The sequence below is a fragment of the Scyliorhinus torazame genome, chromosome 28 (assembly GCF_047496885.1).
Source record: "Scyliorhinus torazame isolate Kashiwa2021f chromosome 28, sScyTor2.1, whole genome shotgun sequence".
NCBI classification, from domain to species: domain Eukaryota; kingdom Metazoa; phylum Chordata; class Chondrichthyes; order Carcharhiniformes; family Scyliorhinidae; genus Scyliorhinus; species Scyliorhinus torazame.
Window position 1 is genome coordinate 6,768,701 of NC_092734.1, and position 18,619 is coordinate 6,787,319.

General features: G+C 45.4%; 1 protein-coding gene across 1 annotated transcript in view; it reads right to left on the reverse strand.

The window, feature by feature from the left end:
* Positions 1 to 18,619, reverse strand: part of col13a1 (collagen, type XIII, alpha 1) — a 140,568-nt gene that overhangs the window by 96,050 nt on the left and 25,899 nt on the right. Inside the window, exons 6-11 of the mRNA XM_072491402.1 lie at positions 16,534 to 16,560; positions 14,936 to 14,962; positions 13,346 to 13,372; positions 13,215 to 13,241; positions 6,844 to 6,870; positions 3,914 to 3,940 (exon numbers count right to left, since the gene is read on the reverse strand). Of these exons, the coding sequence (XP_072347503.1) occupies positions 3,914 to 3,940; positions 6,844 to 6,870; positions 13,215 to 13,241; positions 13,346 to 13,372; positions 14,936 to 14,962; positions 16,534 to 16,560 (162 nt within the window). The remainder of the gene's footprint in view (positions 1 to 3,913; positions 3,941 to 6,843; positions 6,871 to 13,214; positions 13,242 to 13,345; positions 13,373 to 14,935; positions 14,963 to 16,533; positions 16,561 to 18,619) is intronic.

An 18,619-nucleotide genomic window follows, 5' to 3' on the forward strand; every position in this document is an offset into this window, starting at 1 on the left:
ATGGTTCTGCAGGATATCTGACAGAGATAGAGGACACAGTCCCTCAGAGACTCAGGGCAGGTTGCACTGCAGGACAGCAGGAGTGCAAAACCATGAGGACAGACTGGGAAGTGATAAGTTGTGTGCTTGACACAGGACCTCTGCTCCCAGCCAGAGTATGTGATGGACAGAAAGCAATGAGAAGTGTCGATTCATACGCTTTCCCCCCACCCATAACAAAATATTCCAGGGCATTTAGATGTGCACGGTAAAATCGCCTGCAGCTATGAGCCTGGCAGGTTATGCTGAAAGAACGTACAATCCTTGGCTAACCCTAACCATAGAGAAAGCTGCACACACAAAGGGACACCCACCGCAATGTTTCAACTGAAGCACAGAGAAAATCGCAAGCAAGGAAAATGTGCAACAACAAAAAGGAATGGCAGGTGCAGAATTCTATACTGATTTTTCCACAAGAATCTTTTGAATTGCAAATTAGGTAGCGAAGAAATGGATAGTTTCTCGGAATTGAGGTGGGTTTATGGCCATATCTGTTGATGTGACTTTGAAGAAGAGTTTAAACAATGGTCTCTCCAACCGATATTCCAGGTGCATTATTCATTTAGACATTTTTTTAAAAACAGGTAATCTCATCAATTTAATTATTTGTGACAATAAGACAAAGTCACTTGATTCATCAGTATTCCCAATAAGTAAAATAAAAGCTTGATCGCTCAATTCTTCATTGATCTTGGGGTGTCTTCACTTTGTCATACTGAAGGGAAGACAGGGCAGATTACGGCTATTTAGATTGACGCTGACTCGATCTTTCTCCGTAGGTATACAGCACATTATAATAAATATTGGAATTTGAAACATTACGATCAATTTTCAAAACATTTCTTTAGATAAATATCAAAATCTCAAGCCTTGAAGGTAGCTTTTCTACAGAAATGCTTCAGGCAATGGGAGTTGGAATTAAGACTGTTTCATTTGACACCATCCTAAGGCACTGCAGAAAAAAGCAGTGCACTAAATCATCCAACAAGAACTATGCAACAAACAAATCGACTTGTAAGTGCTTTTAAAACTGCTTTGATGCAAAAAAAGGGCAATGAAGTACCACAGAGAGCACAAGTTCAGCTGTTCCTGTTAACAAAACAACCAGACATGCCACAGACTAAAATGTCCAAATGGTTTGCTTTACAGTCTGGTGTCAATTTAGACAATTTTCTACACGTCTTTGTGAAGAGTGTGTGCAGAGTCATGAGGATGGGATTTAATTCTTCTGTGTTATCAACATATCCCTAATGCTGCATTTTAGGTTAGACTGTTGGATCGGACATGAACCTTAAACATCTCTGAATATTGGAAGCTATGTTCTGACAGACTAATTACATAACCTCAGAACTCTTGCCATTTAGACACACACAATTAAGACATTTTGACCGTATTTTTCACCGACTTGGTTTCTGTAGAAATCCCCCCCGAGATAGATTTGTTTTAAAGAAAATCAGTTGGGCAGGGTCGTGGCGAGGGAGAGAGAGGGAGAGGGAGGGGTAGAGAGGGGGAGAGAGAGGGAGGGGAGAGGGGGAGAGAGAGGGAGAGAGAGGGAGAGGGAGAGAGGGAGAGAGAGGGAGAGGGAGAAAGAGAGAGTGAGATAGGGCGAGTTGGGCAAGGTTGTGGCGAGGGAGAGAGAGGCGGAGGGAGAGAGGGAGAGGGGGAGAGAAAGAGAGAGAGGGAGAGGGAGGGGGAGAGAGGGAGGGGAGAGAGAGGGAGACGGAGAGAGAGGGAGAAGGAGAGAGGGGGAGGGAGAGGGACAGTGAGAGAGAGAGAGAGAGAGAGGGAAAGAGAGGGAGAGAGAGGGAGAGAGAGAGGGAGAGGGAGAAAGAGAGAGAGAGAGGGAGAGAGAGGGAGTTGGGCAAGGTCGTGGCGAGGGAGAGAGAGGGGGAGGAAGAGAGGGGGAGGGAGAGAGAGGGGGAGAGAGGGAGAGAGAGAGGGAGAGAGAGAGAGGGAAAGAGAGAGAGGGAAAGAGAGAGAGGGAAAGAAAGAGAGAGAAAGAAAGAGAGAGAGGGAAAGAGATAGAGAGAGAGAAAGAGAGAGAGAGAAGAGTTGGGCAGGGAAATGGCGAGGAAGAGAGTTGGTAGGGAAATGGAGAGAGAGAGTGAGTGTGTGTGTGTGTGTAGGGGGGGGGGGTGAGGTAGAAAAGAGAGTCTTGGGGAGTGTAAGAGGCCACTGTAACATGGTGCCAATTGGGTCGTACATGCTCCGTTGGTCTTGGTGCAAAATTATTTCAACCCCTTGACACTATTATTCACGTATAATTTGAATCCTTACATTTTTACCTAAACATGTGGTCTCAAAAACCTGCCTTCTGCACAAGTATATACGGTAACAATTATATCCAAGAAACGGATACTGTGAGGTGCTCCTGTTACTTGAACACAAATCTTGGTGATTAGGATTACTCAGTTTATAAAGTTATTCCAGGTTATGGTTTAATGGAAGATAAAACTGAATTCTCATCAAACAGCGATGAAATGTAAAGCAGATTATTTAAAGCTGTGCATTAAAAATAAACTGAACCTTTCTCCTCAATGTTTCTGCCAGTTTGGAGATTGGGAACTACTGCGATAACAGAGGAAAGAGGCAGTTACACGGCTGCCTGTCGCTCCAGGATAGATGGGAAATACAGCCCACACCAGGGCGATTTCCCAAGTTAAATATGATGGTTGTGCAGATACCAGGCCGTACCCTGATCTCCCTCGCTGTTATCAAGGTGATTGTCCACTCTGGTTTGAGACGTTGCAGACACAGCATTGGCAGTAAAACAACATCACATATCTCCAGCTCTAGTTCATCGAATTCTTTATTGACAAATCTGCCCCAAGTAGAGCCATTGTCCTTTCAAAACAAAAACATCAGCTAGATTTTATTGATGGGTCGAGGGTGTCCCCAAGATAAGCAATGGCCTGTGAAACCAGCAGAGAGTGGCACGGTGAGGTAATCATGGAGCAATCAGGAGAAGGAATAGCGTGATAGCGAAACACAACCCGACATCAGGTTATTGGAAGAACTAATGAAGTCAAATGTGTACTTTTTCTAAAGTTGCAAATGCAACACTGTTAAGCCACGAGTGCAAAAAGAAAGTAACTTTCCATCGCATAGAGTATCAAAGAAAGTGTCTTATGTCCTGAATCTACTAACTGCTCTGTAACGATAAAATGGAAATGACCAAGTTCTCCAGTAGTAAACATCGGAGGTGAAATCCATCCCAGAAAAACACTGACTCACAAACCCTGACAATCATGGATATTATTTTAGTGGATGATTACCCGCGGATATATTTTCTCTTATTTACAAGGCAGGATTTTAAAAAATCATGATAAATTGTCTACAGGTGATAGCACCAGATCCCATTTAAAGATTGAAATGTGCGCAAACCAATGGAAAACCAACTGCAAAAGCGTGGGAGAGCGAGGTCTCAAGATTCACGCTATGAACGACATGGCCATTGGCACCCAGGGTCATGGAGTACGCCTGTATCTCCAAACTATTGGATAATTTGAATGTTAGCCAGTAGCTTCCATAGCTACTGGTACATAGGTGAAAAGGAAAGAAAGAGTTAATGTTCAAACTGAAATTAACTTTTGAACACCAACTGTGAGCCGACATTAATTTTTGAAAAATGTAAGCGTTTATAACAGAATAGCTAAAGCTGAGTGAGATAGAGGGTGGATCTTGTCCTTGAACTGTTAAAAATGTAAAAAAAGTGAAGTGTAAAGAAAATCATGTTGAGAGTTAGAATTTTCTGCTCCCTATGTTAGTTATCAGTAAATCTCAATGTAAAAACAATCACATTGGAAGGCTAGATATTCATTCATTATATTCACAGGTCTATAAGTAAATATAGTTTGAGAGTCCGATTACTTACAGTGAGTGCAGAATCTCCACGTTGACCCTAGAAAATGGACATTTAATCAGATTCACAATGTCAATAAACGTGTTTTTACAGGAAAATGATTAATGTTTAAGAGTGAGTTTAAAAATCATCTAACCCTAAACTTAGATTTTTTAATTGCCTACGGGATGCCTCTCTCACAAGACGCTGCGATGTGGATCTCGCCCTCATTGGGCGGGATCCAGATTTGCATATTTAAGTGAGCGGTTGGATTCACTTAACTATGTTTGTTTTGGTTTCTCCCAAGTCCCGGAATCGAATGTCCGTGCCTGGGAGACCTCGCAATCGCACCGTTTAGTACTGGTTCACACAAACGTGGACCAGGCGTAACGGCTCCTTGGGGGGGGGGGGGTCTTCCAGCTGTCAGAGGCCCTGGGTCGGGCTATGGGCAGGGTGGTACCCTGTCACTGCCAGTTGGGCACCTTGGCGCTGCCAGCCTTTTTTTGAAAAATAAATTCAGAGTACCCAATTAATTTTTCCCAATTAAGGGGAAATTTAGCGTGGCCAATCCACCTACTCTGCACGTCTATGGGTTGTGGGGGCGAAATCCACGCAAGCACGGGGAGAATGTGCAAACTCCACACGGACAGCGATCCAGAACCGGGATCAAACCTGGGACCTCGGCGCCGCGAGGCAGGAGTGCTAACCACTGCGCCACCGTGCTGCCTCGGCACTGCCAGCGCTGTCAGGGTGCCAGGTCGCTGCCAGGGTGAGGGGGTACTCAAGGACCCCCTAACAATAAGTTGGGGTGTTGGGAGGGTCCGGAGGCCGCTGTGGTGGGGGGCTCGAGAGATGGGGCCGGTATTTAGAAATAGTGCCCCGACCTCTCCCTGCAGTGACAAGCTGAGTGGCCTCAGGGGACATTCCTCGCAAAGGCCTATTTGATACCAGTTTCATTCTCAGCGCCACACCCCACTATTCACGCCCAAAGTGTGTCTCTTCCCGTTAAACCACAGCCATTGCTTTATTTTTGCTCAGCAAGTCGATTCTTTTTTTCATACCTAAAACGTTATTTTGAAATTCATGTTTAATTTTGTGCCAAACCCCTAACTTTCTGAAATGTGCTTGTCGGCCCCTTGAGTGAGGAAAAATTGGAAATGTGACCCTTCCCATGTGAAAAGGTTGGACAAGCCTGTTATACAATTATTTGATTGATTAGTGTGAAGTGAAAGTTATCGTTTTGGTTGATGTGGAGGTCAGCGGCACTGGGAATTTTTATTCACGATAGAAGCTTGGATTCTCCTGGGTGCCCGTGTCTGTGTCAGATCTTGTCTGCCTACACCGACACTGCAGGGAACTTTGCAAAAATGTGTGAACAATGTCGAGCTGTGAAAAAATTCAAGTACATTATTTAACATGTGCAAGTCGGAGAAAAATTTGAATGATCATTAAATGTAAAAAGAAATTAAGAAATGCCAGGGACTGATTAGTTGTATATTGAGAAAATATGAGATGTCCTTTCATAACCTAAACCGCTTTTTAAATCCAATAAAAATAACCCCGCTGAGCAAACATTAAGATATAATTAGCCACCTGATCTTTAACCATTTGAAGTGTGAAAAACTATTTGCATTTCTGGATAGTCAGTCAATTCAAGTGTCTGTGCTTAAACCACTCCCACCACAGTCTGTGTAAAGTCTGCACGTTCTCCCCGTGTCTGCGTGGGTTTCCTCCGGGTGCTCGGGTTTCCTCCCACAGTCCAAAGATGTGCGGGTTTGGTGGATTGGCCATGCTAAATTACCCCTAGGTGGGGTTACGGGGATAGGGTGGGGGATTAGGCCTAGGTAGGGTGCTCTTTCCAAGAGCCGGTGCAGATTCAGTTGGCCGAATGGCCTCCTTCTGCACTGTAAATTCTATGATGGATTTATGAATTATTACAACAGATCCCAAATATTACATTCATTGCTAAATATAGCATTTACTTTTTAAAAACATTTAACGCTTATTTATTTAACGATTAGAGGCATGATATGGTGCTATTCCTTAAAGTACCCAATTATTTTTTTTTCCAATTAAGGGGAATTTTAGCGTGGCCAATCTACCTACCGGGCACATCTTTGGGTTGTGGGGGTGATACCCACGCAGACACGGGGAGAATGGGCAAACTCCACACGGACAGTGACCTGAGGATGGGATCGAACCCGGGTCCTCGGCGCCGTGAGAGAGCAGTGCTAACCATTGCGCCACTGTGCCACCACCCCCATTCCTTTTTAATCCGAATCCGAGGAACTCAGCAGATGGCATCACAATTGCACGGCACTGAGTGCGGACAAGTACAAGTGATGCTACAAGTTTAACTCAAATGTTCAATCTGGGACATTTTGGAAGGAGGAGTTTAAGATACACCTGGGGAAATTGTATTTGGCGACAAGCTGGTGAAAGATCAGCTTGAAAAAATGTTCAGATTCGGAGTTTGTTATAAAATCATTAGTCATTCCTGCTGATAGAAGAAAACAAAATCTATAATATTTTAGTTTAACTCACGGGTCCCACAGGTCAGACTTTCAAAGTTTTCTCTGCACAGAAATAACTTTTGGATCACAAGGCCCTGAAGTTGGAGGCTCTTTAATTAAACGCAAGGTTCATTAATCAATTTCACAGAGGTTATGTTTCCCAGTGAAAGCCTAATGTAATATCATCAACTGTTGTAAACTATGATCATACTTTCCAAGTAGATGTGTGTATGAAACGGCAGATTGTGGGTCAGCTGACTGTCGTACACCATGCTCGTAATTCACATGTCACACTCCCTGCCTGATTTCTCTTTCCACTGAAGTCACTCTAGTGCCGATCCCTTATCCCTGCTGAAATCGGAAGTTCGGCTTTCTATCTTCTCTCAAATTCGCAAACTAATAGGTACATTTATAAGCTCAACAATACTGGAAACAATAATCCAAGCTCACCTTATCACCCTTTGGACCATTCTGACCCTGTGCAAACACAAGCAAGGAGTCATGTTGAAATGTCATTGTGGCAAAATAAAGGAAATAGTCTCTTTAAAGTTTAGGACACGCTGTCATAAACAACTGAATGATTATTAAGATCAATAAATAAGAATTTAGATCAGAAACGTACTTTTCAGTGAAAACATATTTATTATACTGCATGTGGAATGAAACAAAATATCGAGAGCAACCAGGAATGCATATATTAGCAACTCACAATGATCGAAGAAAGTTTAACATTCAATAGATTTCAAAGCAGTGACAATTTGCAGATCATGGAATCGGGTCCAGGTGCATCTGCTTGCATGCCGGTCCAGGGTTCAAATGTACAAAACCTCTTCACGTTCACTCGATGTCAATGAGCAGAAAAGATCACGGGGAAGTTTGATAAGAAGTATTAAAAATCATAAAAGGTTTTTATAGAATAAATAAAGAGAGACTCTTTCTTGTGGCGGAGAAGAGTTTGTAACCAGAGGACAGATTTAAAAGAATGAGAGAGGACAAGAGGCAAGTTTTTAAAAAAAACAGTGAGTTGATTTGACCTGTGATGCATTGTGTGAAAGAGAGGTGAAAACAAATTCACTAATATCTTCCAAAAGAGAATTGGATAAATACTTGCAAGAAAAATTTTAAAGGGCTATTGGCCAAGATCAGGGGAGGGGGATTAATTGGATAATCAAGAACGGTCATAGGCATGATGGACCAAAAGGCCTCTTCAGCTAGGCCATCTCATTCAATGATTCTGTGTTTCTAGATTTTGATGAAGAGCATCATTTATCTGTACATTTTTGTACCCTCCCCGCCAGTGACAGCGGGAGCATGTCCCATCTCTTAAAGTCCCCTTCCATTTGTTCTACCAACCGGGATAGGTGTAACTTGTGTAGTACCTCCCATTTCCGGGCCACCTGGATTCCCAGATATCGAAAGTACTTCCCTACCATTCTAAGCGGCAGCTCTCCCAGTCTCTTCTCCTGTCCTCTTGCCTGGATCACAAACATCTCGCTTTTCCCCATGTTCAATTTATACCCTGATAAATTGCCAAATTCCCCAAGATTCGCATCACTTCCCCCATCCCCTCCAACGGGTCCGAAATGTACAAGAGCAGGTCATCTGCACAGAGTGAGACCCGGGGCACCCCCCCCGAACCAGCCCTTTCCAGTTCCTAGAGGCTCTTAACGCCATGGCCAATGGCTCTATGGCCAGAGCAAACAGTAATGGGGAGAGGGCGCACCCTTGCCTCGTCCCTCGGTGTAGTTCAAAATACCTCGACCTCAGCCGGTTCGTACGCACACTCGCTACTGGTGCCTGATAGAGAAACCGCACCCAGTCAATGAAGCCCTCACCAAACCCAAACCTTCCCAGCACCTCCCACAGGTAATTCCACTCCACCCGCTCAAACGCCTTCTCCGCATCCATCGCTGCCACCAACTCCATCTCCCCTCCTTCTGTGGGCATCATAATAACATTTAGAAGCCTTTGAATATTGGCCTTGAGCTGCCTGCCCTGAACAAATCCCATCTGGTCTTCCCCTATCACCCCCGGGACACAGTCCTCTATCCTTGTGGCCACTTTCGTAGCCAGCAGTTTGGCGTCCACATTCAGTCGAGAAATCGGCCTGTATGACCTGCATTGCTCCGGATCCTTCTCCCGTTTCAGGGTCAATGAAACCGAGGCCTGCAACATTGTTGGGGGGAGGACTCCCTTCTCTCTTGTTTCATTAAATGTCCTCACCAGCAGTGGGCTCAATATCTCTGAAAACTTCTTATAGAATTCCACCGGGTAGCCGTCAGGCCCCGGGGCCTTGCCCGACTGCATGCCCTCCAGCCCCTTGATTATTTCCTCACTCTCAATTGGGGCTCCCACCCCCTCCACCAGGTCCTCCTCCACCCTCAGGAACCTCAACTGATCCAGAAATTGCCTCATCCCCTCCTCCCCAGCCGGGGGTTCCGACTCATATAATTTACTGTAAAAGTCCTTAAACACCTCGTTCACCCCCGCTGGGCCCAGGACAGTATTACCATCTCTACTCTTTACTTTACCTATCTCCCTGGCTGCCTCTCTTTTCCTGAGCTGGTGCGCCAACATTCTGCTTGCCTTTTCCCCGTACTCATAGATCGCCCCCCCTTACCTTCCTCAACTGTTCCACTGCTTTCCCTGTGGTCAACAGCCCAAACTCCACCTGTAACCTCTGCCGCTCCCTCAGTAGCCCCGCGTCCGGGGCCTCCTGTCCACCTGGCGTATCGCCTCCAGTAATCTATCCCTCTCAACCCGTTCCACCTTTTTTCTGTGGGCCCGTATCGAGATTAATTCCCCTCGGACTACTGCCTTCAAAGCTTCCCAGACCGCCGCTGCAGCGACCTCCCCCGTATCATTTCTTTCCAGGTAGTTCTGGATGGACTTGTTAACCCGTCCACAGATCGCTTCGTCCGCTATCAACCCCACATCCAGTCTCCACAGCGGGCGTTGCCCTCTCTCCACACTAACCCGTAGATCCACCCAATGTGGGGCATGATCCAACACTGCAATTGCCGAGTACTCAGTATCCACCACCTTCGATATTAGCGCCCTGCTCAGAACAAATAAGTCGATGCGAGAGTATACCTTGTGGACATGTCATAAAAGGGAAAACCCCTTCGTCCTCGGCCGTGCAAACCTCCATGGGTCGACTCCCCCCATCTGTTCCATAAAACCCTTCAATTCCTTTGCCGCAGCCGGCCTCCTCCCTGTCCTGGATTTTGACCTGTCCAGTTCCGGATCAATGACTGTGTTGACGTCCCCTCCCATGATCAGGTTATGTGACTCTAAGTCTGGGATCTTACCTAACACCCGCCTCGTAAATTCCACGTCGTCCCAATTCGGAGCATACATGTTCACAAGTACCACTCACACCCCCTCCAGCTTCCCACTCACCATTAGGTACCTACCCCCCTTGTCTGACACGATTCTCCCTGCCTCGAATACCACTCGTTTCCTGATCAAGATCGCTCTCCCCCTGGTCTTTGAGTCCAGTCCCGAGTGGAACACTTGGCTAACCCACCCCTTCCTCAATCTCGTCTGGTCTGTAACCTTTAGGTGTGTCTCTTGTAGCATTGCCATATCCGCCTTCAGTTCCCTCAAATGCGCGAACCCTCTAGACTGGCCCATTCGGTCCTCTCACGTTCCATGTGATCAGCCTGGACGGGGAGCTTCCAAACCCCCCCCCCCGCCGACTAGCCATCACCCTTTTTAGGCCAGCCTTGAGCTCGCGCCCTCCGCTTCCTCGAGTCCCCACTCGAGCTGTCGCCGTTCCCGACCTCCCATTTGTCCCCGAGTAACAGTTCCTCCCCTGTCAGCAAAGCAGCTCCCCCCCTCCCTCCCCCCTGGCAACAACACTAGAAACCCAATCCCCCAAGTCAAGCTCCAGCTTAACACCTGCTCACCCCCTACTGCGCTTCTGAGAGTCAACTGACCCATGCTGACTCGATAGCTCCCGCCCCTGGCACCAAGCAGTCTGTCTCCCTATTCTACTCTCCTCTCTCCCCCCCACACAGGAATAAACATTTTAAAAACATCATATTTCCCAGTAAACAAACAACAGAAATAACAGTGAAGAAACAGTCACTTTAGAAAAATAGTCACCCAAACAGCAGAACTAAATTCAAAGCCCATCCCCCCTCTAACAAGGTCCCTGCGAGACAGATCAACCTTTAACCACCCACACAGCCCGTTATTCCACATCGAGCTACTGAAATTTATACAATCCAGCGCCGCAAATCGCGGCCACAGTTCTTCTAAAAGTGTTTTTTAATTCGCCTCCAGCTTCATTTCTTTAACAAAGGTCCATACTTCGTCTGGCGTTTCAAAGTAGAAGTCCCGTTCCTCATGTGTGACCCACAGACGGGCCGGGTACAGCATCCCGAACTTCACCCCCTTCTTAAAGAGGGTCGTTTTTGCCCGATTGAACCCAGCCTCTTGGCCAAATCCGCTCCCGGGTCCTGAGAGATGCGCAACTCACAGTTCTCCCACTTGCTGCTCCGTTCTTTCTTGGCCCACCGCAAAACGTGTTCCTTGTCCACGAAACGGTGAAAACGTACCACCATGGCCCTCGGCGGCTCGTTCACTATGGGCTTCCTCGCGAGGGCTGTGTGCGCTCTGTCCAATTCCAGGGACCAAGAGAACACCCCAGACCCCATCAACTTCTCCAACATGTCCGTCACATAGGCCCTCGCATCCGATCCCCCTCTGCCTTCAGAGAGACCAACAATTCTGAGATTCTGCCTCCAGGACCTGTCCTCCAGGTCCTCCAGCTTCTCCAGCATCCTTTTCTGGCGGTCGTTCATCATCCTCACCTTGCTATCCAGCACGGTTATATACTCCTCGTGCTCGGACAACTTTTGTTTGACCTCCTGGATCGCTCTCCCATGGGTTTCTGATTCTGAACCACTTGATCAATTGAAGCCTTAATCGGGTCCAGAGTGTCCTTCTTCAGCTTGGCGAAGCAATCCTCGGAAAACTTCACCAGCTGCTCCGTCGACCACTGTGCCGTCTCCCCGCGGCCCTTGCTCTCCGCCATACTGTCCCGTGTTACCAGCTCTGCTTGTGTCTCCCTTATAGGACTTTGTCATCTCACACGGCCACTTCTGGTCCAATTCTCCATACACAGGAGGGGGATTTCTCCTTACTGTCTCACCCGCCACTGATTTATCCCATAAAATCCGGGAAAAAACGGGGGAAAAAGGTCCAAAAGTCCGATACAGGCGGGAGCTTTCAAATGTGCGACCTACTCCTCCATGGCCGCCACCAGAAGTCCCTTTCAAATATTTTTTAAAGACAGTTTGTGTCATAGCTTCACGGAGGCTGTGGTAATGAGCAAATACCAAAATTAAAAATTTGAAGGCAAGCATAAAAAAGGTACAAAAATTATTTTTGGGGGAAACAACAGGTACAGGCAACTTGTCACGTCACAGATAATAGATGTCATTTTGCAATTGCTGGCGTATACAGGTAGCAATCACTGGCAAAGTGGCAGATGGACAGCTGAATATAAAAAGACCAAAGTTTATTTTGCTTGTAATGTAAAGCAGCCACTTACAGACGTAAAGCTGAACTTTAAAACAATGACACAATAGCTTAACTGTTTGTCCGGCTGATGTACAAAATGCCCTGCGACATAAACACAGCCCCTCTTACAGCCCCTTCATTTATTATCAAAGTCTGAATCACTCTTACATATTGTTAGACTAGTGAGTGAGGAGATGTTTCCACACTCACGCAATGACCTTTGCCACTCAAGCGATCACCTGCAAAGAACTGCAATTTTATAATACTTTTATAAATTTCAAGTACCCAATCATTTTTTCCCAATTATGACTTGGTGCAATTTTCCTGCCTTCCCCCCCATATTCCTTACATATTATTTGAATAGAAACAATCATTTAATGCCATCCTGAAAGCCTCGATTGAACCTGCCTCCACCACACTTCCAGGCCGTGCATTCCAGACCCCAGCCACTCGCTGTGTGAAGAAGCTCTTTCTCACATCACATTTGCTTCTTTTGCAAATCGCTCTAAATCTGTGCCCCTCTCGTTCTCGATCCTTTTTACGAGCGGGAGCAGTTTCTCCTTGTCTACTCTGTCCAGTCCCCTCAGGATTTTGAGCATCCCTATCAAATCTCCTCTTGCCCTTCGTTTCTCCCAGGAGAACAGTCCCAACCTCTCCAATCTATCCTCATAACTGAAGTTTCTCATTCCTGCAACCATTCCTGTGAACCTCTTCTACGCTCTCTCCAATGTGTTCACATCCTTGTAGTGTGGCATCCAGAACTGTGCCCGATATTCCAGCTGAGGTCTAACTAGTATAAGTTCAGCATAACCTCCTTGTTCTTGTACTCTGTGCCCTTATTAATAATGCCCAGGATACTATCTGTCCTTTCCACCTGTCCTCTCACTTTCAATGATCTCTGCACATTTGCATCAGGTTTCGCTGCTCTTACCCCCCCTTTAGAATGTTATCCTTTATTTTATATCGTCTCTCCATGTCGTTCCTGCCAAAATGAATCATCTCACACTTCTCCACATTGAACTTCATCTGCCCCCTATCTGCCCACTCCACCAACTTGTCTGTGTCCTTTAGAAGGTCTGCTCCATCCCTCTCATAGTTCACAATTCTTCCAAGTTTTGTATCATCCGCATACTTTGAAATCAGGAAAAGCCAGGGTTTCACCACTGACCCCTGGGGAACACCACGGCAAACCTTCCTCCAGCCCGAAAATCTATCAATGCCTTCCTGCTAGATCCTTGCAGAATTAATCTCATTGCTTAACATGTGTTTAATTCAGAGTCACAACTCACCTTTTCTCCTTTCTGCCCAGAGTCTCCCTTTTGGAAATCAATATCAACAATTAGACAAGGGAATTTGCCCACAGTCTGTATAGTCTTAAAATTGATCAGATTGCAGAGAGAATGGTGGAAAGCTTGCTTACCTTTTCACCTTTTGGGGCAGGAAAACCCTGTGGTAAGAATGAAAAAAAAAACCGTCAGGGCTGCAACAAACAGTCCAGTGGATTGAGAGCTCTGCTCCGTTTCACATAGAAGAGTGTTTTTACAATCTTGCATAGAATGGTCACAAAGATGCGCGAGAACTGAAGACATTGGATGAAGCATCTGAGGAATGTTATCTATAATTCATACGTCTTGAAGGAACTGGCAAAAGTGTACATAGAGCGCGATCTAATGGCCCCACCGTGCTCGACTTGGGACACAATGCGGCCGGTAAATCTCACAAGAGGCTGCTCGCGGGACTTACCTGGCATGCTACTGGAGATCTAACAGGATCACGCGAGACGCCGCAATCTGGATCCCGCCCACAATGGGAGGTACCTAAATATGCACTCGCCGGATGTAAGTGGGGCCTAGGATTGAAACCCCTCACCAAGGAGACCCCAGCTGGGCGCCAGTTAGCACTGGTCTTCACAAACTGGAAGCAGGTGGAATGGCACTTGGGAGTGGGGAAAATCGCCCAGGCGATTGGAGGCCCTCGGGAGGTCGACCCCTGGCGCTGACAACGCTGCTGGGAACCTTGGCACTGCCAGCCAGTTGCCAGCCAGGCACTGCCAGTGTGCCAGAGCCAAGGTGGCATTTGCTTGTCCCGAGGATTGGGCCCAGGGGTGCCATGCCCTTAGGAGGTGGAGTGCGGAGGGGCTCGAGGACCCCACCCCCCAATACGTAAGTTGAGGCATTGGGGGGGGGGAATCTGTGGGTTGGGTTGGGGGACCGAGAGATTGGGCCTCCAGCTCTTCGGTGCAGGAAGTGAAGGTAAGTGTGGCCTTGGCAGGGCGTTCCCCACGGAGGCCTGAAAAATAGCAGAATCCCGTCCGAAAGCGGGGTCGTTCTCGGCCCTACAAGCAGCGGGAATCACCCTGCTAATCCTGCCCACAACAGGACTCTGTTTTCTACCTGTCAAATCGCTCCCATACTTTGATTACAACACAGAGGGAGGCTATTCAGCTCATGGTCTCTATGGTGACTGTTTCAAAAAAACTTTCAAAAGCTTGATAATAATTTTAGTCATCAACAGCTATTTCAAAATTTTAGTTCATGGGATGAAATATTATTATTTAATGCGGCTATTGCAAAGTTCCACGTGCTACAAGCTAATATTAGGGGTTTTGGTTGGGTAATAATGGATCGGAATCATCTACTGTCCATTACACAAAAGAACGGTTGGAAAATTGTGCTTGTTGTGTGCCAGACATCGAATTCCCGTTTTCACTTTCAACCACACAATGCCACCTCACAAGCATTAGTTTAAAAAATGTGACCCACATCATTTAATCTCCTACACCTGCAATAAAATGTTCCCATATTTACTTATGGGTCATGAAGGCTTATTTAAAGCAATACTACCATGCCCCAAATCTGAGACAGTAAGTGTTGGATTATACACTGAATAACGCAGACAGAGTCTGCATCAGGTATGTTCACTTGTTTATATGTCAGGTGTTAATGGCCCTGATGTCTATTCCAAGCATTTTGCTATTTTTAAAAGAGTATGTTTCTAGTTCCAGTCTTACCATGTCACCCTTAGGACCAGCTTTTCCCTGAAACAGGAAATAAAATTATATGCAGTTGATAATAATATTTATAATATTTACTTGATTTTATCATATAATAATCTTTATTGTCACAAGTAGGCTTACATTAACACTGCAATGAAGTTACTCTGAAAATCACTCCGACGCCTGTTCGGGTACACAGAGGGAGAATTCAGAATGTCCAATTCACCTAACAGCACGTCTTTCAGGACTTGTGGGAGGAAACCGGAGCACCCGGAGGAAACCAATACAGACACGGGGAGAACGTGCAGACTCCACACAGGCAGTAACCCAAGACAGGTATCGAACCCGGGTCCCTGGCGCAGTGAAGCAACAGTGCTAACCACTGTGCTACCGTGCTGCCCATTATTTATTTCTTCCCCCTTCCTTGCCCAAATATCTTGTGAAAATTGGATAAAAATGTTATCAATGCAAGTGTTGCTTTGTTGTATTTGAGTCTGGAACATGAAAGCAACATTCACAGATAGATAAATGTTGTATTATTACATCTGTGATGACAGCCCCAATCACATCTGTGTTATCAGGTCAGCTGCCCATCTGATTTTCGTTGGTGTCAAAGACCACTGTTCTGATCTCAAAAATTATATTCATCCAAAGATAAGGGTTCAGACTTTTACAGGAATCAGTATTTACACTAAAACACCATTAAGGCCAAAAATCACAACCCTGCTAATCTGAGAATATCAAGCAGAGGGCATCAAGGTACAACCACCGCCTAATAACAGAGAGTTCAAATACACCCACAGCAAATTGTGGGATTGATTGAGAAAAGAAACATGCAAACACCCAACATCTTTTACTATCCTGCCAAAACAGAAAATGCCGGACACTCTCAGCGGGTCTGACAGCATCTGTGGAGAGAGAACGGAGCTAACGTTTCGCATTTGGATGACTCAAAGCTTTGACAAAATGTCATCCAGACTCAAAACATTAGCTCCCTTCCGCGATTGTCCAGCATTTTTTGTTTTTGTTTCAGATTCCAGCAGCCGCAGTAATTTGCCTTTATATTACTAACCTACCACTCTGTCTGATCTGACCTGCATGTAACTCCCCTCCCATATTATATGGTTGACTTTTGGAGGGAGGGGGGGGGTGCAATTGATCTATATCTGCAATTTGTAGTGTGAAATGGGAGAGGAATTGAAGCAGTGTACAAAACCGGCTTTGAATTAATTGTCGTCCAGTTTGCACAATATGCAAGACTAATTTCACCTTCCTCATGCCATCTGAAGTGGCCGAGCGAGTCACTCCATTGTGAAAACTAATGGCAGACAAGGGGCCGGATTCGCCGCTTTGCCAGCCGCGTGTTTCTCGGCAGCGCCGATCGCTGGCGGAGGATTCTATCTTTCCGCCGCTTGTCAACGGGATTCCCATTGAAACCACCCCACCCTGCCGGGAATCCCACGGGCGGGAGTGCGCTGCTGGCGAGAAAAGTGAATCGCAACGGCCGGAGAATCCCGGCCAAGGTATTTGAAGCAACAAACTGGAAAAGAAGATACATGTTGTTGCTAAATTAACTTGCAGCAATAAACTTAAAAATCGCATAAAATACTCACTGATTTACCATCCAACCCTATCGGACCCTTCAAAACAAATTAAAAATTAACGAATATAAAAATATGAACGAGCGGTGTCAGAGCATAAAATCATATTGAAAATAACGTCAACCTGGCAAAGATTTAAACATCAACGTGACAGTGAGTTAATTAGATGAAAGGTTAAATGAAAATTCAGCAATGGAATTGTTAGTAGCTCAAACACTAAGGCAGAGAACAACAATGCTCCTTCACAGAATTGTTTAACAACCAGTAGTTCTGTTAAGGTGCAATTTCAAATGGCTCCCTTTAGCTGGTAGTGAAGTGTGTAAAGCACGCTCAAACCTGGTCACTCTTATTGTTTCAATATGTTCACCATAAAAGGAAAACAGACAGAAGCAGCGTGGCAAATTGAGCGAAACACAGCTGGCAAGAAATCAATATGTTAAATGGTAAATCAGTTTTGACAACACGAACTGTTAAAATGTATTTTTTCCAGTTTGGCGCAAGCTCAGGCACTTAACTCACACTCAACCTCTGCTCATTTAACACTTTACTGAAGGTGTGAGCAAATGAAATGTACGTGAGCGGGTATTTGAAGTGCTGTTACATTTCAGATGGGGCAAATGTAAACACAGTGCTATTTGAAACATCTTGCAATAAATGCAGGCTTTCCTTCAAGAAATGAATTATGGCCCATAAGGTATCAAGGTATGCACAGGATTCTTGTAGTGAACAATGCAATCCACAATCTCAGCTTTCTTACACCTACCTCATGCCGAGGATATTCTTTTCCAAACCTCATTACTTCCCCACTAATCACCTTGCTTACACTCTCATTAGCTATTTGTTGGATGCACGTGTGAGTACACATATGTGCATGCGTGTTGCAGAGTCCAGACTGCAGCTGAACCATGAGTCAAAAGCTGGCTCCATGTTTTATTGACATCTCCAGCTCAAGTGGCTAAGATTCACAAGTTGTCTCCGTGGCAGACCATTCATAATTAAGGTGAAAATGCAATCCAATCAAGTGAGGTAACAGCTCAGTGATAAAGATAGGTTCCCAACGTTACTCCCAATGCAGAATTTAAATCGTTGATAAATTCACAAATTCGGAGTGGTATTGGCCTAAACATTGGTGAAGAATCAGTAAAGCAGGGACAGTGACAACAGCTGGCTCAGTAAGCTCATTTCTTTTTTCATTGAGTTCGGATCCACTTATCCACCATCTTAAATGTTGGCTGAACCTCACATTCAATTCTTAAATGACAAAAATGGCTCTTTATATATTGATATTAAAATCCTCAAATATTAGTCTATTTACTTTTTAAAATAAATTTAGAGTACCCAATTAATTTTTTCCAATTAAGGGGCAATATAGCGTGGCCAATCCACCTACCCTGCACATCTTTGGGTTGTGGGGGTGAAACCCACGCAGACACGGGGAGAATGTGCAAACTCCACACGGACAATGACCCAGAACCTGGGACCTCGGCGGCGTGAGGCAGCAGTGCTAACCAACTGCGCCACTTTAATAATGCAAACACACTGGAAAATATTGTGTGCCGTTTAAGTACAGTGTATTATCGAGATGGTTCTACAAGTAAATGTTCCTATTGGGAGTCATGATGGGCAGCAATGTAGGCTGGAGCTTGATGGAGCAGCCCTGTCTCTGAAATACAGCCCTTACCAGCCTCTCCTGTTGCAGCAGTGCAGAATCATAATCATCTTTCACACACCCACAGCCTGCACAACATTGCAGAACACTTAGTAGTAAAGTGATAATTTTGACAATAGCAACTTGCATTTATATAGTGCCTTTATCGTAATGAAAATGTACCAAGGCACTTCACAGGGGTGTTAAATAAGGACATTTGTTGTGGAGTCTTTAGTGCAGATGCTCAATTAAGTTGATTAGGATGGAACCCCAAAACATTACAAAACAGCTTTAAGTGTAGTGAGCTAGCTCTTTAGTTTACAGCAGCATAATGATCGAACAGTATGAATACATGGCAAACAGCTTGTATCATTTAGGTACTTGTAACTCAAAAGCACTAGCAGAGGCGTAAATATACAATTAATTCGTCTCAGCGGACCATTCATTCAT